The 26,047-nt window shown below is 37.5% G+C and overlaps 1 protein-coding gene across 2 annotated transcripts in view; it reads left to right on the top strand.

Annotated features, from left to right (window-relative positions):
* The window catches only part of adgrl1a (adhesion G protein-coupled receptor L1a), a 166,523-nt gene that overhangs the window by 115,299 nt on the left and 25,177 nt on the right, over positions 1 to 26,047 (top strand). For both annotated transcript variants that reach the window (XM_030141051.1, XM_030141050.1), the window contains 8 exons: positions 9,030 to 9,203; positions 9,759 to 9,968; positions 15,399 to 15,619; positions 15,889 to 15,955; positions 16,146 to 16,237; positions 16,337 to 16,505; positions 17,770 to 17,925; positions 19,014 to 19,110. In XM_030141051.1, coding sequence (XP_029996911.1) covers positions 9,030 to 9,203; positions 9,759 to 9,968; positions 15,399 to 15,619; positions 15,889 to 15,955; positions 16,146 to 16,237; positions 16,337 to 16,505; positions 17,770 to 17,925; positions 19,014 to 19,110 — 1,186 coding nt within the window. The remainder of the gene's footprint in view (positions 1 to 9,029; positions 9,204 to 9,758; positions 9,969 to 15,398; positions 15,620 to 15,888; positions 15,956 to 16,145; positions 16,238 to 16,336; positions 16,506 to 17,769; positions 17,926 to 19,013; positions 19,111 to 26,047) is intronic.

Here is a 26,047-nt window from a genome sequence, read left to right as displayed (position 1 = left end):
ATCGCAGGGGGCTAGCGGTTAATTCCCACGTAATCGCTGCCTCCATTAACAATGAGTCCAATAGAGTGTTTCTCAGCAAGCCAGTGGTCTTCACACTAAGGCATTTAAAGGTGAGCAGAATGATTATGGGAGATACAGTATCCATAATTATATTTGCATCAGTGTGTAATAACCTAAAAATAAGGATTGATGTGTTGTCATTCCGGAATGGTAAATATCAAGAGTGGAGTCAGCATGGTTTGGAGCTTCAGATTCAGATTGACACATGAGAAATAAGCCCAGGGTCCAATTTGTTGGGGGGGGGGGCACCAACAATTTGAAATAACAGGCGGGTTGTGACAATTTTCTTACACCTATATCCTATATTACTGGCACTAACGTTGACCTGAACTGAACTGTCGGTAGTCTCAGAATTTGCAGACGTCCTCATGCACTGGGGCGCCATAAAGGGGGGGTTAACATGACAAATTCATGGGATACAGGTTAAAAGTTGCAAAAATTTTGAGTAAGATCTGCTGTATAATAGAAGAATAGACCCCAAGAGTTGGACGTTGAAAGTATGTACGAGGGGCATCTAAAAAGTTTTGAGCTTCCAAGAGATGGTAGGAGGTAGAAGTACTTTATTGCCCTATTTTTCAATGTAGTCCCCTTGTAAGTCCACACACTTCCACCAGCGGTGACAGAGTGCCTCGATGCCGCTGCAGTAGAAGTCCTTTGGTTGGTCCTTCAGGTAGGAGTTGACGGCATCAATGACCTCCTCATCAGTGGTGTAGCGTTGTCCAGCCAAATGCTTTTTGAGATTTGGGAAGAGGTGGAAGTCTGACGGGGCTAGGTCTGGTGAATATGGTGGGTGTGGAACAACTTGGAAGCCACAGTCCCGAATGGTTGCCATCGCAACCACTGATGAATGTGCTGGAGCATTGTCCTGGTGAAACAAGACCCCTTATGTGATCATTCCCGGCCTCTTTTTCTTGATGTTCTCGCGTAGGTGCTTCAGTAGGTCAGAGTAGTATTGTCCGTTGATAGTACAACCCTTCTGAAGATAGTCCACCAGTAGCGCTCCTTGAGCATCCCAGGAAACAGAGGCCATGACCTTGCCAGCAGAAGGTACGACCTTTGCCGTCTTTGGGGTTGGTGACATGGGATGTTTCCTTTGTTTTGACTGCTCCTTGGTCTCAGGCTGATACTGATGGATCTAAGTCTCATCCATAGTCACAAATCAGTCCAAGAAATTGAATGGGTTTGCCTCAAAGAGTGTCAGTGCCGATACTCAAGTTTGTCCATTTTTGAGGAAACACTTGATACAGAAAGTTCAGGGACGTGTAAAACAGGGGAAAAGATTGCTATGACCAAGAAATTTAGTGGATAGGATTAAGATATGTGAAAGATTTCATGGACCAAATTTGGACCTTTCCATGTTAGGTTCAAAACTTTTCAGTCGCCCCTCATAAAGTTAGCCAGTGTTAGATATATTAGTTATGGACCGCACCCCCCCCCCCCCCCCCCCCCCCAGTCCAACAAAAAAAAAAAAAAAAAAACACACCCCCCCCTCTGGCTTTTTGACAAAAAAAACCAAAGCAGCATAACTAACATAATGGCAGCTTTATTTGTGTTACTTTTTGGACTGCACCCCCACGTATATAACTGCTGCCCCGCCCCCCACCTGGTATGACATAAAAAACCAAAACAACCCCCCCCTCTCTGTTTTTTTCACAAATCGCACCCTGAATAAGCCTGTGGTCACAGAGGAACATGATGCAATTTTCTGTGTATTTTCTGTATTTGTGTCATTTCCATCACCCCTCAAAGCCCTAAACAGTCACCAGCAAAAAGCATCTACTGATCTACTGAAATGTTTAATACCTTCTGAACCACTAATCCTGTCAATACATGTAAATAATTCAGGTAAAAATGCAGTTTCTCAGCTTTCAGTGGCATCAGATATGACCCATTTGGATGTTCAGAGGCTCCATAGTCAACGTGGAAAGGCTGTAATTTTCCGCACCATTGACTCACCAGTAAAACCCATGTAGTCTGACAAATGGTTTTGTCGTAGATATTTGTTTTTATGTTCAGTTAATGGTATGTTTTGCAGGAAAAGTCACTTTCAAATTAAATATAACAAAACACCTGATTTTCACTAAATAAAGCAAAATGCAGGGGAGAATATTATAATAAACGATGATAAATCACATACAAAAGGTTAAATGCAGAAAAAAAAATATCATTTTGGAGATGACAGAAAAATTGCTCCAGGTCTTTAAAGGAGTGATATTTAGCTTTTTTTTTAAAAATGGAATTATGCATTTTAAAACACTTCCCTGTGGTCTACATAAACTGTAAATGCTCTACTTGGGTCTGAATTCTTCATTAATTCAACTCCACAGGTCCATCTTCAACCCTATTTTTGAGTAATGACACCAGAAAGGTTGTTTTGAGCGCTGGCCCTTTAAATGCACATGAGCCACTTCAGGCCCCGCCCCCTCCAGGTTGTTGACTGTGCTGCTCTGCCCTATTCAACCAACAACTGAACATTTTCGGTAATTGGCTCGAAGTTTGGACACATTTTCAGTTTTTACTACAACCGCTGCTGCTGACAAAAAGTTATGTTGTACTCTGAGAAATGTTCGTCAGAAGTCTTGACCTTATATGTGCAAATGTCGTGACATAAATAGTTAAATACGCAACAAATTAAGCAGGAATTAAAGCAGGTTATAGAAATCCACTCGATTTTTGCCAAAAGGAATATAAATATAGCTTTGCAGCACCTTGAGGGTTCAAATTCAAACTTTTTGACCTATTAGTGTCCCCCAAATATACAAATAAATGAATGGTTTTACATTTACATTTTACAGCAGAGTGACTCACTACTCCCTCTAGTGGATAAACTCGTCACTAGGGCTGCACGATATTGGGAAAAACTGACATTGCGAAGAGAATATAATAGCTGTATGGCATTGACGTATGGTCAAACAAATTAGTTGTGTTTCCTCTCATTGTGGCGACAGGTATAAACTCCGCTGTATAAGAGGCATAGTCGGGAATCGGACGTTGAAAGCATGTTAAGTTTTAGTTTAGTTTTCCGGCTAGCGCAAGTGATGTTATGAATGGACCACCCCCCACCCCCCCATCCACTCCAACAGATCAAGAATATACTGAATTTTATGAAAGGGCCCACAACATTTAGCTTTCATGGGTCCCACCATTGGTAGTGGCGCCCCTGACTACATATAACACTTTTAATGTTTATACTGTGTTGTTTTGCACACCAGATAAAACCTTTTCATATTCTGATCAGTTTGTGAGTCCAGTCAGAAGTCTTGACATTATATGTGCAAATGTCACGACATAACTAGTTAAATACGCAACAAATTAAGCAGGAATTAAAACAGGTTATAGAACTCCACTCGATTTTTGCCAAAAGGAATATAAATATAGCTTTGCAGCACCTGGAGGGTTCAAATTCAAACTGTTTGACCTATTAGCGTCCCCGAATACGCAAGTAAATGAACCAAAGACTAATAAAAGTGGGTTTAGCAAAATATGACCCCTTTAAGGGTAAAGTAAGAACAAAATGCAAAAAAGACTGTTGCAAAAAATCACTAAATAATGTTCAAAAGTTAAGTATTAAGTGCCAGAAATCAAGTCTGAGGCATTCTGATGCAAAAAATAAGTTTGTTATTACCTATAAGGAACACTATCATCACTTACGTCACATATGGTTTTACATTTACACAGCTTCTTTCAAACTGGACCAACAGAAGATGATGATGATGGTGATTTAACACCATCATGAACTACTCAAAAAACACAAGTGCCAGAAATCAAGTCTAAGGCACTGTGATACAAAAATACGTTTGTTATTAGCTATATGGGCACCATTACTTTCATCAGATGCTTTTTTGTGTGATCTGCACTGAAATAGTTTGGTTAGTTCACTAAAAGCATTCATATTCCTGAGTATAAACTAGTGTTTCCTACAGAATTATATACTGGCAGTAGTTCATGGTGGTGTTCAATCATCATCTTCTGTTGGTACATTTTGATAGAGGCTGTGTAAATGCAAAACCATGTGGGATGTAAGTGAACATAGCAGCGTTTTTATATATTTATTCTACAAAGTCTACCACTGATTCCTTATTTTGTCAGTTGAATCAGATGGGCTGTGGTAGAGACATATTTTTGCGGATTTAAAAATGAATACAGTTCTTTATATATAATATATGCAGTGCTGTCATGAAAGGGCTCCACTCTCTGACTGTAGACAATTAATGATCAATTAATTTAGACCCATGGACCTGGCGCTTGGCTGTCATTAAACATTTGGCAACAGAAGACGTGTCTGTTCTCCCAGAGCTCAGCGGAGGACACCTGTGTTACAGTTTGACAGGTAACCCCTTAACCCCTCATACAAACTTCTGGACCAGGACTTCACAGCAAGACTGAGACTGGAAGCTGTGTGGAAAGACATGCAAATTCTGTCCTTGATTCTGTTTTCGTAGTGTTTTTGGCTTATTACCTGTCTTTGACCAGTGAAATTAGGCAGTAGTCGGCTGCACTGTAGGTAAACGTTTTATAACTACTCACTATGAAATACATATTTTGGCCTTAAGATAGTATACCAGTGTTTGTCAACCTTGGGGTCAGGACCTCACGTGGGGTCGCCTGGAATTCAAATGGGGTCACCTGAAATTTCTTGTAATTGATAGAAAATTTTTAAAGGAATTACTAATAAAAAATATATGTCGAGTTGACAGAGACAATCCCAATATATAAAAGACATGACAAACTGTGAAGCTGAAACTGAAGCACTTTGGTTCTGTTTATCTGTCAAATGTTCATTGTGGTCGGTTTCAGATGCTGCAGCTCTTTCATAATTCATAGTTTGAGTTCTTGTTTGTTCAGTATTAATTGTCAGCCTTGTAAATCCAAGCTGGACTGACTGTACATATCCTGACCAAGGAAAATCAAATTCTCACTTTCTGCAGTAATCTGCACCTGGCTTTTCTGCCTCTGTCCATAATAATATACATTATATAGACTAAATGTCGTCTAAAATTAACGTTTATTTGCAACATGGTTTTATTACATTTATTACATGATCAAAAACAAATTAATTTTAGCAAAAAAAAATTTCTCCGTTTTGAATGTCTGGGGTCGCCAGAAATTTGTGATATTAAAATAGGGTCACAAGCTAAAAAAGGTTGGGAACCACTGTAGTATACTATTAACTAAAAAGCCTAAAATACACAAACAAAACTGATAGAACAAGTGGTTCCAGGCACAACAAACCCCACCCCTCGCACATATTGTATCTTATTTTGGCATCGATTCAGCTGATGTCATCATGTCTATGCATGTGCTGATGTCGGCATATCAACTGCCTCTATATATGAGCCAAGTTTGAAGTAAGTCGAAACAAAATTGATGTTTTTCTAGACGTGAAATTTTGCTCATTATAGGTAAATGGGAGAAGAAAAAAAATTAAAAATTCCTAAAAAATGTAAAGTTTGACCAACTTTTCCCAAAATGTAATGACATCTATTTTGGATCACTGGCAATCTATAAACCCAATTTGGTATGAATTCAACCGATAGTCTGCTGCTACAGACATGTGAAATTTCGCCCATTATAAGTAAATGAGAAAAAAAAAGATTTTAAAAAGATCATAGAAAATTTAAACTTTGACCTACTGTTCCCAAAATATAATGACATCTATTCTAGACTACTAACAATAAAACAAAGAAACAAACTGAACCAAAAACAATACCCCTTGCCTCCCCTTTGAGGGTGGGATAAAAATGACTGTGTCCCTGTTGTGTCTATTCGATTCGATTCGATTTGATTCGATTCAATTCGATTCTGTTGAAGGGAAGTGGACTCTGTGTGTGTGTCTTGGGCATCACACAAAATCCAGAAAGAGCTGACTGCTGCAGTTCAGCATAAATATATATTTTTGGTCAAGGAAGAGACTAGCAAAAACAGCAAGTTGATAGGACCAATATTTTGGGAGATATTAGTAATTTTTTTGAATACAATAGCCTTACAAATACATTGCTATGCCCAGAAGCATAGAATCATCATTGAAGTGGGTTACCTAGCAACAGATAAACAATAGGGCCACATTGCCATGGCGTCAAATTCCATGTGCAGAAACAGACATGCCAGCTGAGAGGTTATTCAACTGAAAATCCAGTGGAATTTACCAAGAAAGTAAAGGAATGAACTGTATCAGAGGATCTAGAATGGGTCAATGCACTAGTTCTATTCTATTCTATTCTATTCTATTCTATTCTGTTCTGTTCTATCCTGTATGCTAAACGCCATCATCTTTCTAATGCATGCACTAAGTATCTGACATTTTTACTTCCACCAAGGAGGTTATGTTTTTGCTGGCATTGGTTTGTCTGTCTGTCTGTCTGTCCCTGTGCAAGATAACTCAAAAAGTTGTGGACGGATTTGGATGAAAATTTCAGGAAATGTTGAATGGAAATGCACTGATCTGCCTTGGTGGAGGTCTGCGCTCTCCAAGTGCTTTTCTAGTTAGGTATAAAAGTGCCTTATCTTATTTAACCTTTATTTAACCAGATAAATTCCCTTTGAGATTGAGATTTCTTTCACAACGACCTGGCCAAAGAGGTCAGCAGCACACACCATGATGAAAAACAGGTTCAAAGATCTGTGATGACAGTAAATTTAAAAAAAAAAAAAGGGAGTAATTTAGTAATAACACAAAGTAATGACAAAGTTTTTGAAGTGCAGTGTAGTTTAGGTCACCAGCAACTTTTAAATTAGAAGATTTGGTCAAGGTCAGTAAACAATTAAAAACAGGAGCAGTGTCCAAAAGAGTCTCGCTGCCTAGAGTCAGTAAGACGGAACGAAAAGCTTATAAATTAGTTCAGGTATTTTCAGCTATGACTGAAGAACATTCAGAACTGAAGGCTCATTTCTCCTGATTTAGAAGATAAATATCACGTCTCCGTAGGGCATAATGTATTGTTTCATTGAAGAAGAGACGATAAATATGACGGAGCAAACCCAAGAAGAGCCTTGTAGATTAGATTCAACCAATGGGAGTTCAGTGAAGGCCACTACAGTTCCCAGTGGTCCTTTTGAATGGCAGAGATGTCTCCTCACACCCCAACTGTCCTTGGCTGCTGTCTGAGCTTTTATCTGTGCGCAAAATAGGCATTGAAATAAACAAAGCATTTCCTCTTCACCTTTCTTCAGAGTGGTGATTTTCTGTTTTAACCCATAAAGACCAAAACATTCACCCACGACCAAAACCATCTACTGATCTAAACTGTTTAATACCTGTTGATCCACTAATCCTATCAATACATGTCAATAATTGGTGTAAAATCCAGTTTGCCATCTTTTCATGGTCATCAGATATGACCCATTTGGACGTTTAGAGGCTCCGTAGTTAGTGTGGAAACACCGTCATCTTCTATAACATTGATTCACCAGTAAAACCCATGGGGTTGGATCAGAGGCGGCTGCTCGTCTTTCAGACAGGGGAAGCTCATTGTCGGCTTACATCAAAAAAAAATTCTCGTTATTTAAACATAAATTCGGCCCTCCGTTCCTTTTTAAGAAAATGGTCAGTGACCTTATCATACCAAGTAAACAAGAAAACTTTCAAATTACGTTAAATTGAGACAAAGAAGTACAACGAGTGTGTTTTATTTACAGTGCAAGAAATGAACAAGTAATTTCGTAGTGGTTTCTCTCTTGATTTCACAGCAGAATGTGCGACGGTATTAAACTGAACTGTGTCAGTGAAGGAGTAGATCTCAAAATAGCTGTCAGTCAAGAAGAGCCTTTCGACTGATCCTCCAATCAGCACGTGGAATCCCGGTGTCCAGCCCAGCTGAGCTCCACCCACAGCTCCATTCACCCCCAGAGACGCCGAGCGTCTGGGGGCGGGACAACATGGTGGCATTTATCCAATTACCGTCCAGTTTTGAGGCAATGAAAAAAACTGTTCCACTCAGTCCCATTGAAGTACATGGACGCTGAGCGTCTACGGACAAATGCACTGAGCAGAGATCGAATGAGAAAACAGCGCAACGGGAATGTATGAGAAGTGAACAACATCGAGTCCATTGATTTGTGATAAAGCTGATTCTGAACAAACTCGTCTGTGAGATGAACGTGTTCTAACACATTTGTAGTCAATGAAATGTCAACACAACCGTACAGATTTAACCATTTAATTTAAGTAATTTTAGGGGAAGTCGAGCTTCCCTTGCAGTCTATGAGAAATCACCTCTGAGTTGGATTAATGACAGTGGACAGCTAAATTTGATCTGAAGTGGGCCGAACTAGAACCAAAATAATACATAATAACATAATTATAAATAAATAATATCAACTCCAAACTTTTCTCTGTGTTTTACAGTGAAAAAGTAAAATTACATTATGAAAATGTTTACATCTGTAAACTATCCTTTCAAACAACGTGAATAACATGAACAAACTGAAAAAAAAATTGTAATTTTAACACTATAATGCTTTAGTTTAGCATTTCCACAAGTACATTATAACTTACAGATCACAGTGGATCTACAAATACACAAAATATTTAGTACCAGATGGAGTATTATTAAAATTGCACTTCTCTTAAGACATTTCAGGTTGTTCATATTTGTTCTGGTTATTCAGATTTTTTGTGAAATTGTACTTTGTTTTAGTGTAAATACATGAAAACATTTACATTTACAAAAATAAAAATTTGGCGTTGTGAGTATTTATAGATTATTATGAGATTGAATTGGTCTGAATGTGGAACCTGAACTAAAAAGATTGTTAATATCTTCGTGTAATTTTTGCATTTCACAAATTCATCTCAGGGGCCGGACTGGACCCATTGGAGGGCCAGATTTGGCCCCTGGGCCGCCTGTTTGACACCTGTGCAATATGGTAAAAAATGCTCCAGAAAAACATCTCGCTCCTTACCTTTAATTTTCTTTCTTACAGATGAACCTGCATTCATCCCCTCTCTCTTTTGTGTATTTTTCCCACAGTTGGAGAATTACTACACCCCAAACTGCTCTTTCTGGAACTACTCGGAGCGCTCCATGACGGGCCACTGGTCGTCGCAGGGCTGCAGACTGCTGAGCACCAACAGCACACACACCACCTGCTCCTGTAGCCACCTCACCAACTTCGCCGTGCTCATGGCTCACCACGAACCCGATGTAAGTAAACAAGGGCGTGGCAGACACATGGTTAAAATGGAAGCCGTGTAATTTATGCAGACGTTCAGTCGTGCGAGCATTAGCGTACGCTCACTCTCAGTCACACACCCTCACACACATACACATTAATGTACCCTCTCAAGGCTGACAAGCTCTTTGTTTTGAATTTTTCTCTTTTCCTCCTTTCACTCCGACATTCAGGGAGGCACACGCTTACAAATTCATGTCCTGCTACTTCTAGCTGACATTCACATGAATTTGAATGTCATGTATTTTTTTCAGGATGTCTGGTCTCTTGTCTCTACACTTTAGCTCCTTGCATATATTTACAAATATTAAGTAAAGCAATTTTGCTCTTTCTCTCCCCTCCCCCTTGTTCTGTCTGTCTACTCGCCTTTTGTTTCTCCATCCATCTTTGTTCTACTCATCTCTCATCTTGCTGTCTAACACTTTGTCCTACATTTTCCCTCTCTCTCTATTTGTCTTTGTTCCGTCTGTCCCACTTCTCTATTCCTCTCCTCACTCTCAACCCGTCAACCCCGGCCTGAACCTCAGTACCAGGGCCGAATGCATGAGCTGATCCTGTTCGTGATCACCTGGGTTGGGATCGTCATCTCCTTAGTGTGTCTAGCCATCTGCATCTCCACTTTCTGCTTCCTCCGTGGACTTCAGACCGACCGCAACACGATCCATAAGAACCTGTGTATCAACCTCTTCATCGCTGAGCTGCTCTTCCTCATCGGCATCGACAAGACAGATTATCATGTAAGTTTGCGGTCACAATTTAATCCGGACCTAGCCTAGAGGGGTCGCATTTTACACGCATACAGTTACGGAAAAAAATTATTAGACCATCAAAAGTCATCAGAAACAATGGTTATGCAATCAAGTACCAACTCCTGTATTATATATTCTATATTGCATATTTGGTTTCTTACCCATAAGTGGCAAAAAAAAAAATTAAATAAATAAAAAATGCAAGAAGTAAATGTAAAAAATGCAAGAAAAACACATGTAAAGCGAAAGGAGCATGTTTTTTTTTTTTCCAACTTTATTAATCAAATTCTAGCCATACATTCTAAAGAATTCCATTGAGAAACAGTTTTTTTTTTCTCCAGACTGAGCATCAACATCAAACTTATTATGAACAGTATTTGTAAAGAACATTATAAATATATTTTTAAAAAATGAAAATAAAATAAATAACAAAAAATTAAGTCACAGATCTAATCAGGTATCAATACATTCAATTTTTCACAAACAATCAAGGCTTGTTTGGTTTGTACATATTTCAGTGTTTTTTTGAAGTTTGGAACATGTATTTTAGAACATAATTATTTGGTTCCTTAGACATGGCAAGTGGCAAAAAAAAAAAAAAAAAAAAAAATCCAAGAAGTATATATAGTTGCGGAAAAAATTCTTAGACCATCACAAGTCATCAGAAACAATGGTTATGCAATCAAGTACTAACTCCTGTTTGTATCATGAGACTAAAACAGACAGAAAAAAACATAGAATAAGCCTTTTAACCCTTTATAGGGCATTCAAAACGTCAAGGACATAAGAAGATTGTATTACTTTTGCGAAATTTTTCAAAATTTTGTATTGTTATGTAGAAAATCAAGGTTAATGAAGTTACCATATTTGGTTCCTTACTCATAAGTGGTAAAAAATAAATAAATAAATAAATAATCCAAGAAGTAAATAGAAAAAATGCAAAAAAAAAAAAAAACACATGTAAGGTGAAAGGAACATGTATTTTAGAACATTATTATTTGGTTCCTTACCCATGGCAAGTGGCAAAAAAAAAAAAAAAAAAAAAAAAATCCAACAAGTATATATAGTCGCAGAAAAAATACTTAGACCATCAAAAGTTAATGGTTATGCAATCAAGTACTAACTCCTGTTTGTATCATGAGACTAAAACAGACAGAAAAAAACATAGAATGAGCCTTTTAACCCTTTGTAGGGCATTCAAAACGTCAAGGACATAAGAAGATTGTATTACTTTTGCGAAATTTTTCAAAATTTTGTATTGTTATGTAGAAAATCAAGGTTAATGAAGTTACCATATTTGGTTCCTTACTCATAAGTGGTAAAAAATAAATAAATAAATAAATAAATAAATAAATAAATAAATAATCCACGAAGTAAATAGAAAAAATGCAAAAAAAAAAAAAAAAAAAAAACACATGTAAGGTGAAAGGAACATGTATTTTAGAACATTATTATTTGGTTCCTTACCCATGGCAAGTGGCAAAAAAAAAAAAAAAAATCCAAGAAGTATATATAGTCGCAGAAAAAATACTTAGACCATCAAAAGTTAATGGTTATGCAATCAAGTACTAACTCCTGTTTGTATCATGAGACTAAAACAGACAGAAAAAAACATAGAATGAGCCTTTTAACCCTTTGTAGGGCATTCAAAACGTCAAGGACATAAGAAGATTGTATTACTTTTGCGAAATTTTTCAAAATTTTGTATTGTTATGTAGAAAATCAAGGTTAATGAAGTTACCATATTTGGTTCCTTACCCATAAGTGGCAAATAAATAAATAAATAAATAATCCACAAAGTAAATAGAAAAAATGCAAAAAAAAAAAAAAAACACATGTAAGGTGAAAGGAACATGTATTTTAGAACATTATTATTTGGTTCCTTATCCATGGCAAGTGGCAAAAAAAAAAAAAAAATCCAAGAAGTATATATAGTCGCAGAAAAAATACTTAGACCATCAAAAGTTAATGGTTATGCAATCAAGTACTAACTCCTGTGTGTATCATGTGACTAAAACAGACAGGAAAAAAAACAGAATAAGTCTTTTAACCCTTTATAGGGCATTCAAAATGTCAAGGACATAAGAAGATTGTATTACTTTTGCGAAATTTTTCAAAATTTTGTATTGTTATGTAGAAAATCAAGGTTAATGAATTTACCATATTTGGTTCCTTACCCATAAGTGGTAATAAATAAATAAATAAATAATCCACGAAGTAAATAGAAAAAATGCAAAAAAAAAAAAAAAAAAAAACACATGTAAGGTGAAAGGAACATGTATTGTAGAACATTATTATTTGGTTCCTTACCCATGGCAAAAATAAATAAATAAATAAATAAATAAAATAAAATTCCAAGAAGTATATACAGTCGTGGAAAAAATACTTAGACCATCAAAAGTCAATGGTTATGCAATCAAGTTCTAACTCCTGTTTGTATCATGTGACTAAAACAGACAGAAAAGAACATAGAATAAACCTTTTAATCCTTTATAGGGCATTCAAAACGCAATGCAGAAAAGAAAACATGGAATGCCTAAAAGCACTGTTTTTGATGGTTGGTGATTTTGGTTATTATCAATAAAACCATGGAAAATGGATAGATATCAGCTCTGAAATTAAAGTCTCGATGTTATCATTATATTTGTCCAAACAAATGTACCTTTAGTTGTACCAGGCATTAAAATGAACAAGAAATTGAAGAAAACAAAAGTAGTCTAATATTTTTTTCAGCAACTGTATTTATGTACTACTTCAGAAATATATGAACTGTGTGGATATTGTATGAATATTAGGGACACATTGGTGTTTATTTTGAGAATGTAGACATGACATATACAGAAAAATGATATTAAAAGTGATTTAATTTTAATACTTAGAGAAAAAAGTTATGATATTGCAAGAAGATAGTGGTAATATTATATATAACATATATTATTTATATATTGAAAAATGCTTTGTTATAATTTTATCTATGTTAGTGTTTTTCAGTAGAACTCAATTAAAAATGTTGCTTCAGTGACATAACAAGACTGTAAATGTTGTTGGCTCAGTAAGAACACCATATTTATCAAATAGAGACAGCAGCTGCTGAGCTTAGACTGCTTTTGCCTCAGCTGGCAACGTTTTCGCTTAAAAATATGACTTTTAACTCATAAGACTAAGGCTTTTTTCTTAACCCATAAAAACCCAAACAGCCACCGAAAGCATCTAGTGTTGTAAAATGTTTAATACCTGTTGATCCACTAATCCTATCAGTACATGTAAATAATTGGTGTAAAATGCAGTTTGTCATCGCTTCATGGTTATCAGATATTCAATTCAATTTAACTTTATTTATAAGACTCTTCACAACAGGTATATAACATAATAAAGGAAGTGCAAGTAAGCAATCATATGTACACACACGTATACTCGCAGATGCGCACACAACCACACATGTACACACACACACACACACAACTCAACAGAACGCTGTCGAAAAAAGGAACATTTTTAACCTGTTTTTAAAAATGGCTGCTGATGTGGCATGTCTAATTGTATGAGGCAGGATGTTCCATTTTTGTGACCCATTTGGACGTTCAGAGGCTCCGTAGTTACCATGGAAACACTGTCATATTCTACAACATTGACTCACCAGTAAAACCTATGGAGTTGGATCGATGACAGTGGATGCAGACACTTATTTTTATACTGAGTTAATGATATATTTGCTGAAAAGGTCACCTTTTGTTCAGTTTTTTTCTATTTTAATATAATAACCTTTGAATTAACTCTGAGTTTTCAACAAGATCTAAACCAATTAATGATACATTTGCTGAAAAAGCCAATTTTTTCTTAAGTTTTCTCTGTTTTTCATATAATAACCCTCAAATGTAATCTCATCATGATGATTAAAGGACATGATCAGTTTATTAAATATAGGAAAATACATGATTTCCACTGAAAAAACACAAAATATCGTGGATAATCTTGTGATATATGATGATAAATCACATAAGAATATAGAGGAGAATGTATTTGGGAGCTTTCACAAAAGTAGCACTGGGTCTTTATTGGTTAAACTGCCATGGTTATTTTTTATAATAGGACTTTTTCTCCAAATCATTCCATTTCCATTTTTCCAATTTAGTTTTTTTTTTTTTTCTGCAGTGAGTTTCTTATTACTCAAACTGAGGGTCAAACAACAGGTGGTTTTTTAGATCGTACAGTAAACCCACTTGATATTTGGCCACACAAATTAAACTTGAGTTGACCTGAATAGGATGACTCTCCTCTCAAAATATCCGATTTTTTATTTCCCCTCGATGTAGCCCTAATACTTGTAGTCATGGAAATGACCCTTATGAAAGTCGAGTAAACACCGTCATCTTCTACAACATTGATTCACCAGTAAAACCCATGGAGTTGCATCAATGACAGTGGAGGCAGACACTTGTTTTTATGTTCAGTTAATGATAGATTTGCTGAAAAGGTCACATTTTCTTCAATTTTTTTCTATTTCAGTATAATAACCTTTGAATTAACTCTGAGTTTTCAACAATATCTAAACCAATTAATGATATTTGCTGAAAAAGCCAATTTTTTCTTAAGTTTTCTCTGTTTTTCATATAATAACCCTCAAATGTAATCTCATCATGATGATTAAAGTGCATGATCAGTAAATTAAATATAGGAAAATACCTGAATTTCACTAAAATAACACAAAATATAGAGGATAATCTTGTGATATATGATGATAAATCACATAAGAATATAGAGGAGAATGTATTTGGGAGCTTTCACAAAAGTAGCACTGGGTCTTTATGGGTTAAACTGCCATGGTTATTTTTTATTATATGACTTTCTCCAAAACATTCCATTTCCATTTTTCCAATTTACTTTTTTTTTTCTGCAGTGAGTTTCTTATTACTCAAACTGAGGGTCAAACAACAGGCGGTTTTTTAGATCGTACAGTAAACCCACTTGATATTTGGCCACACAAATTAAACTTGAGTTGACCTGAATAGGATGACTCTCCTCTCAAAATATCTGATTTTTTTTTTTGTAGCCCTAATACTCGTAGTCATGGAAATGACCCTTATGAAAGTCAAGTAAAATGTGAAATTATCGCAGAAGCTGAGGCAGTGTCTCATTTCATCCTTCTCTAAAAATACTGCGCACAATACTAAGTGATCACTGTGAAGTATGCACAGATTGTCGCCCAGTCGGAAGCTTTTCATTCTTCCTCTGTAAATGTCAAAAACTACCAGCTGATAGGGACGCTGTTCTGTCCTTTTCCTGGTTTTCCGCTCGGTTAAAAAAAGCCTTGATCTTTACAGTTTATCCTCCTTTACCCCAATATTTCCATTCCTCCTTCACTCTTCTTTTTTCTCTCTCTCTCTCCCTCTGTGCTCTCTCCCCGGCTGCTGTCCTCAGATTGCCTGTCCCATCTTTGCTGGTCTTCTGCATTTCTTCTTCTTGGCTGCCTTCTCCTGGATGTGTCTGGAGGGTGTTCAGCTCTATCTCATGCTGGTGGAGGTCTTTGAGAGCGAGTACTCCCGCAAAAAGTACTACTATCTGTGCGGCTACTGCTTCCCTGCACTGGTGGTGGGCATCTCCGCAGCCATAGACTACAGGAGCTATGGGACCAAGAAAGCGTACGTGTGAAGACAGGCCTTTTGCACCTGCAGATTGAGAAGTAGGATTATGCTATTCCCCCAGCTGGAAATGTAATATGCAGTGCTGTGTGAACGGCTCTTGCACCTCCCCGCGGAATGGCTTTTCTGAACACACTTAGCCAAAGCCTGATGATTAGCCTTCATAAGATAATCCGCTGAGACAGGGAAATAGTGTGAGCATGCCATGTGTGAGCGCCAGTGTGTGTGTTTGTTCGTGTAACTCTCTCTTCTCCTCTGTGCCACTCCAGATGCTGGCTGCGAGTGGATAACTACTTCATCTGGAGCTTCATTGGACCCGTTTCATTTGTTATTATGGTATTAGCTTTACTGTCAGACAGTATTATTCCCCTCTCTATTTTGATATCACAGTCAAACTAAAAGTATTTCACTATGCTTGCTTTATGAGGTTATTACAGTGCAAAGTCGGTATTTTGGACCAAACTGAATAGTTCGCCGTGCATTTATATGATTTTTTTTTTTTTTTTTTTTTATCTTCCCTCTTTAGCTGAACCTCATATTCCTCATGATCACTTTACATAAGATGATTCGCAATTCTTCGGCACTCAAACCTGACTCCAGCCGTCTGGATAATATTAAGTGAGTTTCATTTTTCCACCGGTGCTACACTGTTAGAATTTGATTAATATTCTGTCTATAAAAAATAATTGCTGGCATTTTCTTTTCTGCTCCTATCAGATCATGGGCTCTGGGGGCTATCGCGCTGCTGTTTTTGCTCGGGCTGACTTGGGCCTTCGGGCTTCTCTTTATCAATGAAAATACTGTAATCATGGCCTACCTCTTCACCACCTTCAATGCCTTTCAGGGCATGTTCATCTTTATCTTCCACTGCGCCTTGCAGAAGAAGGTAACACACTGTTGTTTAAGCATTTGCTGTGGATGGATGTGCATCAGTGGCGATTTCTCATAGACTGCAAGGGAAGCCCGGCTTCCCCTAAAATTACGAAAATTAAATGGTCAAATATGTACAGTTTCATTTCATTTCATTGTGTTAGAACACGTTCATCTCAAGAAAGAGTTCGTTCAGAATCAGCTTTATCACAAATCAACGGACTCGATGTTGTTCACTTCTCATACATTCCCGTGTCTCTGTTTTCTCATTCGATCTCTGCTCAGTGCATTTGTCCGTAGACGCTCAGTGTCCATGCACTCCAATGGGACTGAGTGGAACAGTTTTTTTCATTGCCTCAAAACTGGATGGTAATTGGATAAATGCCATGATGTTGTCCCGCCCCCGGACACCGGGCATTTCTGGGGGTGAATGGAGCTGTGGGCGGAGCTTGGCCGGGCTGGACGCCAGGACTCTACATGCTCCTTTTTTTTTTTTTTTTTTCTTTCTTTTTTTTCTTAATGGGCTCAGCTGGCTGACAGGCAACTGTCTGTACCGATAAGGCAGCAGCCGACACCAACTGTACTCCCAGTCATCATTGCCCATTTTTCTAACACCTTTGCTTGTGTATCCTCTTTTATTTGGACATTTTACCAGGGAGTATCTCACACTACTGTTTTTTTTTTTTTTTTTCCTACTTGTCTTGTCCAGCTGGACAGGACTCTACATGCTGATTGGAGGATCGGTCAAAAGGCTGAATCCCGTTTGATTGACAGCTATTTTGAGATCTACTCCTTCACTTGACAGAGTTCAGTTTAATACCGTCGCACATTCTGCTGTGAAATCGAGAGAGAAACCACTACGAAATTACTCGTTCATTTCTTACACTGTAAATAAAACACAGTCATGGTACTTCCTTGTTTCAATTGAACATAATTTCAACATTTTCTTGTTTACTTGGTACAATAAGGTCACTGACCATTTTCTTAAAAAGGAACGGAGGGACGAATTTATGTTTAAATAACTTGACTTTTTTTTTTTTTTATGTAAACCGACAATGAGCTTCCCTTGTCTGAAAGACGAGCAGCCGCCACTGATGTGCATGTCTTATTGATATTCAGCATATGTGTTCTGAGTGATTGCATTAAGTACATTTTGCGGTAGCCATGTGTTAAAAGCTTCTGTTGCTACACATTCAGTCCAGGCTATTGAATCTAAGTGTTTGTATTTACGAGTGGCTTTAAAACCTGCCTGCTGTGCTGCTGGTATGTGTTTTTTACAGGTCCATAAGGAGTACAGTAAGTGTCTGCGTCACTCCTACTGCTGCAGCCGTACCTCCACCACCAGCTCCCACGGCTCCCTGAAGAACTCGGGCCTGCGTGCCAACAACCGCTACTATAGCGGCAGCCAAGCTCGCCACGCAGCAGCCCACAGACAGGTGCAGAATGAATAGACCCACACACAGAAAGTGACGACGCGCACACAGCAATGCAAACATACACACACCTATTTGTTGGTCTTTACACATCAACAAGACTACTGTTGAGTTTTAAAATTGTTTTTCTCAGAAAAAAATGAAAGTAAATCTGTCTGTGTGACAATATGATTTCATTTGTTTTCAGTGGAAATCAGCTTGTTTCAGTGGAATGGAATGAAAAATCCATTTTCTTGAATCAAATGACTCTCTAGCTGATATTATCTAACTAAGAGCACTGTCAAAAATAATGTCAAATATCTTTGAAAATACAAGGGAAATGTCAAACCCTGCAGATATTTTTTTTTCTTTCTATAAAAGGTTATATAAGTACACGGTGACTGCATCTGCAGGGGATTGATTGCTGGTCAATACCAATGACTCACTGATTACTTTGCAGATCACTCAGATATGAGTACTTCACTTACTGCAACCCACGGCCATGTTGGTTTCATTTGCAGATGATAAAGAGCAGTACATAATGATATGTTTTCAGAGATAGGGGAGTGTTACACAAGAGTATATGAAATCATTTATATGTGGTTTGATAGGCCACTGGACTGGACTCAGATGTATTGTAAAAAATAATTGCTTTTTTCTCTATTACTGGCACAGATGATTCATTAATACAGATATCATTTGAAGTCCATACACTATATTTGGATACATCTTCAAATACTGTACATGCACACACACACACACACACACACATACATGCACACACACATTCTGTCCCTTGCAAATAAACAAGCTTTCCCACAGTTTAATAAGACACTACCAAACAACAAAAGTATCAGCTATTGCAATCATGTTTTACACATCTCCAGTTTATTAGCCCCCCTCCTGATAACATGACATAGCTGTACGCCTCTTTACTCTATGTCTCAGTCTCTTTGTCTGCCATGTTTGCCATTGTTCTTGTGCGGATTAGAGCGAGCCCCGCAGTTCTGATTACAGCAGCCCCACTGAGTTACAAAGTCTACCCGCCAAGTTCCTATATTTAACTTGTTGTCTGTTTGCTGCCACTCACTGCGCTCTGCTCCTTCTTCCAGAGTCGTATCCGCAGGATGTGGAACGACACGGTTCGGAAGCAGACAGAATCTTCTTTCATGGCGGGAGATATCAACAGCACCCCAACACTCAACCGTGGTGAGCCCTCCTCCTATCACTGCTCTGCTTCTCGTCTGTTGAGTTATGCACGCTTAAATGCCCACAAATACTTAGATTGGAACACACTCATATAGACATGAGCGCAGACCTGCACAACGTAATAAAAGCACGTGCAAAAATGTAAGAATAGACCCTCAGCCTATCACTGTTACTCAGTGTTAGATGTGCACATACGACAGAAACCAGATGATGAAGTGTATGTTTACATTCATGGTGTATTAAGGTCAAGTGATGATTCAGCTTGCCTTCCTTGCAACAAGTGAACAGCAGCTGGTAGCATCAATAGTTAACATTATATAACATGCAATGTAATGTGTTGATGGACTGCAGTTTGATGATAGTCGCTGGAAGCACTTAACGGCTCTGTGTGTAGATGTGTAGTTGCTATTAGACTGTTATATTTAAGCACGTGGGTGCCATAAAGGGGGGGGGGGTGCGGATATGTGGCAAATTCATGGGGCCCAACATTTTTGGGGGGCCCATAGAGCAGTGGAGGAGGCCCAGTGGATACAGGTTAGAGGTGGAGATGGGAATCGGTAAGAATTTAACGATTCTAATTCCATTATCGATTTCGCTTATCAGTTCTCATTGGATGAGGGAATAAAGGAGTACAAATGGGTTTGTTTGCATTAACTGTCTTTTATATTTCCATCTCTGCACAGAAAATATAACATATACAGTATGCACAGATAATAATAACGGATGATGCTGGGCCCGGTTCGGGGGAGGTCATAGCGTACGACCATACAGTGAAACTGAAGCTTAAGACGGTCTGCTAAAGCCGCATTTTCACTACGTGGAACTGGCTTGGCTCGACTCGGGTACCAGGTCCGATTCCTGGAGACCGTTTCCATTACAGGATACTACCGACTTTAGAGTACCTGGACATCATAGTGATGCGGCGTGTTACTTCCGTGTCATCTACTCAGAGAGTTGCTGATACACTCGCTCATTGCGTGTTGTCTCGTCAAGCTCATGCTGAATTTTTACATCTGAAACTCCTGCACCAACCATGGTGTAGTTTTGCGGGTTGTCATCATGTGGATTAACCTATGGCTATATATATACTCTCAACTTCCGCGTTTGTTTTTTGTAAAACAGCGAGTCACAGAGACAACTCTCTGACCAATCAGTGGTCTGCAGTGTTTACGCATCACATTTTGGTATCTGGTCCCCAGTCCTGGAACCTCTGCAGAGGTGACACCAAAAAACTAGTACTGGGTACCAGATTCCAGGTCCTTTTTCGTAATGGAAACGCAAAAAGGCTGAGTCGAGCCGAGTCAGACTGGTACCACATAGTTAGTGGAAACACAGCGTAATTCCTCTATCTCTCTCGCTGTTGTGCACCTCATTTACCTTTTCCCTACCTTCAGAAATATTTATTTGAGGGGGCAGGACATTTGTTGCCCCCCTAGAACCAGGCCCAGATGATGCCCTGGTGTTTGCTCTGCTGCTAGATTCACAAGTGTTGCTAAGTAGCGTATCAAACATGTGATATTCCTGCAAATGATTTATATGCTGTGTGGACAAATGTTTGAGCATATTGGAGGTCTGTCCCCCCCTTCTGAAGAAATGGAAGCTTTGCAAGTGTTCCCAGTGGCCCTGGTGTCGTCTTTTCACATGAAATTTAGCCATATTTTGGAGTGTTTCTGCCTCGACGCCATGTTGGCTACGTTCTAAACCTAAACAGTGCAGCTGTGTGACATCATCACGCATGTGCAACAAAGGCGGAATCAATAAGCAGAATTGTTAAGCAGGCAAACGATTCCAAGGAACCGAACTACTGGGAACCAGTTCTCAAAAAGAATCATTCTCGATTCCCATTCCCTAGTTAGAAGTTATGAAAATTTTTGTGTAAGATCCGCTGTATGATAGAAGCATAGAAGACAGGAGTTAGATGTTGAAAGCAAGTTAAGGTTCACTTTCGCTTCCTGCCAGTGTTCATTACGTTAGATATGGACTGCACCCCCACGTATATAACTGCTGCCCCCACCCCCCACCCCTGCTCCAACAAATCAGTAAGATACTGAATTTTATAAAGGGCCTACATCATTTAGCTTTCATGGGGCCCACAATTGCTAGCGGCGCCGCAGTTTAAGCATATTTAGCTTTTGGAGCATTAGAACTGAATTAAGTAAAAAAAATGATTTTCTGGATATGTTTATTATAGCTATCAGTATTTAAAGGTAAAATATGCAACTGTCATCACTGCTCCACAAATGAGCTGATGATGGCTGAGCTAAAGAAAGGATGAAGGGATGAGGCAGCGTTAGCATGAAAGGCTGTGAAAGAGGGATATAAAATACTATTTTCTGGTTGTTTCACGGTGGTGATGTTCTAACGCACAAATAAACACGCCGTATAAGCACTTCCCCCAGTCTGCCAGAGAGGTCTTGTAACTCTTGTAGCATCTTGTAAGATGATGCAACATACGCTTCGACACTGATATGAAACACCTCCCTCCTCGCAATTCGCAAGTTGTTACTCCTCAACTCCCTGCCTCGACTCCTCGCCCCTCCCACTGGAGATGTGAGCAGAGGAGTCAAGGTCAGAACTGAAGGAGGAAGGAGCCAAGGCAACAGAGATGTAACAAAGAAATGTGAGAAATCCTCACCTTGGAGTTATTTTAAATAGGTGTCAGTTTGTAGCAACTTTCATTAATTTAGTCATTCAGCCATTTTCTGAACTGCTTAATCTTCACGAGTGTTGTGGGGGTGCATCTACCTACGGGTGTTGGGTAGGGGTGGGAGCGGGCTACATCCTGGATGTGTCACCAGTTCATCACAGGGCTTGTAATAACTGCACCACTGTATTTTACAGTCACGAAAAAAATTATTAGACCATCAAAAGTCATCAAAACCAATGGTTATGCAATCAAGTCCTAACTCCTGTGTGCATCGTGACTAAAACAGACAGAAAAGAAAACATGAAATGCCTAAAAACACTGTTTTTGTCAGTACAATGCCATAGATATTGACGAAAGAACTGAAGTGATTTTGGTTATTATCAAGAAAACCATGGAAAATGGATAGATATCAGCTCTGAAATTAAACTACTATGAGCTATTTTTGTTGTTATCATTATATTTGTCCAAACAAATGTACCTTTAGTTGTACCAGGCATTAAAATGAACAAGAAACTGAAGAAAACAAGGTGGCCTGATAATTTTTTCCGCAAATGTATTTATGTATTGCTTCAGAAATATATGAACCGTGTGGATATTGTATTAGTATTAGGGACACATTGGTGTTTATTTTGAGAATGTAGACGTAAGGTGAAAGGAACATGTATTTTGGCAAAAAAAAAAAAAAAATCCAAGAAGTATATATAGTTGCAGAAAAAATTCTTAGACCATCAAAAGTCATCAAAAACAATGGTTATGCAATCAAGTACTAACTCCTGTGTCTATCATGTGACTAAAACAGACAAAAGGAAACATGGAATGCCTAAAAGCACTGTAGAACTGAAGTGATTTTGGTTATTATCAAGAAAATCATTAAAAATGGATAGATATCAGCTCTGAGGTTAAATGTCATAAATGTCATATTTTTACCATGAATTTACACATTTGAGCAGATATTTGATCATTTTCAGGAGGGAGACATTTTTAGAGTGTAATGCAGATGTGCGTCATGTGGGTGTGATGGAAGACTTCCAATGGCCGTGGATACACATGTGTATCCTCTGTCGTAGCTCCTTGGTCCTGGACCCCAGGTCAATGTCTATTTTAGGGAATTGAGATCAATTTCTGGGTCACACTCAAGCATTGAGGAGGTGAAAATTACAGTACTGGGAAGAGCTTTTCCTGTAACCTTAGTGGGTGTGGTCAGAAGTGTTGAGAATTCCAGGCAGATGGATGAAACTAGATGTCAAATCATTAATCCACTGATGTTACATACTGGTAACTAGCATTATTATTATTATTATTATTATTATTATTATTATTATTATTATTATTATTATTATTATTATTATTATTATTGTTGTTGTTGTTATTGTTATTATTATTATTATTTAATTTGCTTTATTTTGCAAATAGTTTTCCTTTAAATAAGATTTGTGTGGCTAGTTTGCACATTCTGTAGATACAGACAGACCTCAAACAAAGTCAAAATCTAATTTAAATGTCAAATTTTTATTTAAGTCTATATGTATGTGTGTATATACATGTATACATATGAATATTATTATATTATTATTTTATTTGTATTTTTTTTTTCTATCTCCCTTTCTTCTTATGGCTGTTACTGTTATTAGTGTTGTTAATGGTGGTTTTGATCATAGTAATAATAATGTTCACAATACTGTGCACATTTGATTAAGTATGAGTGTGTGTGTGTGTGTGTGGGGGGTGTGTGTGTGTGTGTTTTGTTTTGTTTTTCACTGAACTTGTTTAACACATTTTAAATGACAATAAAATAAAAATACAAAAAAAAAAAAAAAAAAAATTGATTTAAGATATTTACCCTAGTCAATGAAAGGATCAGTAGTGTAGAATGAATGGGACAGGTTCTGCTGCTCGTCTCCTAAAGATTTCAAGAAAATAGAGACATTCACTGATACTGAAGAAGGAAAAGTTTTTCTAGTGAACCATCTTCTTCTTAAATGTCTTTGTTTCTACCATTGCATTACAAAGTGAAGTATTTCTTTAATTCTACTGTCTGACGGTAACATCTCTTATGATAACACAGTAGTCAGATAACTCCAGAAGAAAGCAGAGAAATACTGCCTGTTCTCATAATTCCATGCTTATGATCTAATATGACCTGACCTGACAGTGACACTGTGAACTAGTGAAGAACTAAAGAACCAACCAGCATTAAAGTCAAAGCAATGTGAGTGTTGGAGCTGGAAATATGGCCTTTTTTTTCCTCCGTTCATCAAGGTCAAAAGAAAAACTACTTCAGAGTTATGTGTCTATGTGCTGTAGCCTGTCGAGACTGCAATAACTAGGACTATGAAAATATATCTATTATGTTTTATTGTACCACTAATTACTTTTCATCATAGCAGTAATGGGAACAATAACAGATAAAATTTGATAGTTGTTGTGCCACACTGTGCCACAGCAACACTAAAATAAAATAGTTCTGTGCGCATCAGTAAGAGAAAATGAAGCATTTAACACAAAGGCTACTTTCTCTAATTACTTTAACTTTAACCCTTTAAAGCCAAAGCCTAAAATAGTCCGTCTGGACTTTTTTTCTTATTACCAAGCCCCCCGAAGGGGAGGCAAGGGGTATTGTTTTTAATTCGGTTTGTTTGTTTGTTTGTTTGTTTGTTAACACTGTAGCGGCAAAACTATTGGTTGAATTCATACCAAATTAGGTTTATAGATTGCCAGTGATCCAGAATAGATCTCATTACATTTTGGGAAAAGTAGGTCAAAGTTCAAGTTTTTTTATGAATTTTTAAAATCTTTTTTTCCCCCCATTTACTTGTAAATTCCAAATGTCTGTAGCAGCAAAACTATTGGTTGAATTCATACCAAATTTGGTTTATAGATTGACAGTGACCCAGAATAGATGTCATTGTATTTTGGAAAAAGTAGGTCAAAGTTTTGTTGTTTTTTTTTTTTACATTTTTTTTCCCCCATGTACTTTCAATGGGCAAAATTTCAAATGTCTGTAGCAGCAAAACTATTGGTTGAATTCATACAAAATTTGGTTCATAGATTGCCAGTGACCCAAAATAGATGTAATTACATTTTTGGAAAAATAGGTCAAAGTTTCAATTTTTTATGATTTTTTTTTTTTTTTAAATTCTTACTTTTTCCCATTTACTTATAATGGGGAAAATTTCACATGTCTGTAGCAGCAAAACTATTGGTTGAATTCATACTAAATTGAATTTATAGATTGCCAGTGATCCAGAATAGATCTCATTACATTTTGGGAAAAGTAGGTCAAACTTTAAATTTTTTAGGAATTTTTAAAATCTTTTTTCTTCTCCCATTTACTTATAATGGGTGAAATTTCAAATGTCTATAAAAAACATCAATTTTGTTTCAATTTACTTCAGACTTGTCACATATATAGAGGCAATTGATATGCTGAGATCAACACACGCATAGACATGATGACATCAGCAGGGTCGATGGCAAAATAAGCTACATTGTGTGTGTGTGTGTGTGTGGGGGGGGGGGGGGTTGTGCCTGGAACTAGTTGTTTTTACTATAAAAAGATTGGAAAATATGCTGTGAGTGAGTCTTTTTGCCCATTTTTCCAGAGCACTTAGAACTTTCAAAATTTAGCAGTCATTTACAATTTACTGCATGTTATAATTCTGCTAAAAGGACTTCTTCTCTAGCTTCTAGTACAGGTGTGAGTGAAATTACCATAATGACCCAATAAAGCCTATAACGTGCAATGTGTCAGGTTTCAGAAACCGCTGGAATTTTTCCATTTGCTCAAACAGTGACAGAGTTACAGCCATCCGAACTGCATATGTGCAGGGTGTGTCAGCCATGACACGTCAGGTTTTAAAGAGTTAAATGACAAACTATTAGGGCTGCACGATATTGGAAAAAAATGACATTCCGTTTGTTTTTTTTTCTTTTTTCAACTTTATTTTTTTATTGAACACCGCCACAGAAAAATACATGTTCCAGTTGTTACATTTGTTTTTGTTTTTAAATTCTGCTAGATCATAAAACAAAGACAACAATGACAATGTAGAAGAAACAATTTTTCACAGTTCCGGGCCCAGATGTACAGATTGATAGACTATTGTGTTTTGTTTTTTTTAGCCGTGCAATATATATTGCGATATGACAAAATACTCAGGAGGCTATAATAGCTGTGTGGTGCCGACATAAATGGTCAAACAAATTAGTTGTGTTTCTTCTTGTTGTGTCAACAGGTGCAAGACACTATCGACACAGAACACATGTTTTAATATCATCCTTCTTGTAGCT

The sequence above is a fragment of the Sphaeramia orbicularis genome, chromosome 8, assembly GCF_902148855.1.
Source record: "Sphaeramia orbicularis chromosome 8, fSphaOr1.1, whole genome shotgun sequence".
Classification (NCBI taxonomy): Eukaryota; Metazoa; Chordata; class Actinopteri; order Kurtiformes; family Apogonidae; genus Sphaeramia; species Sphaeramia orbicularis.
Note: the sequence above shows the minus strand (reverse complement) of the source record. Positions and strands in the feature narration are given on the sequence as shown.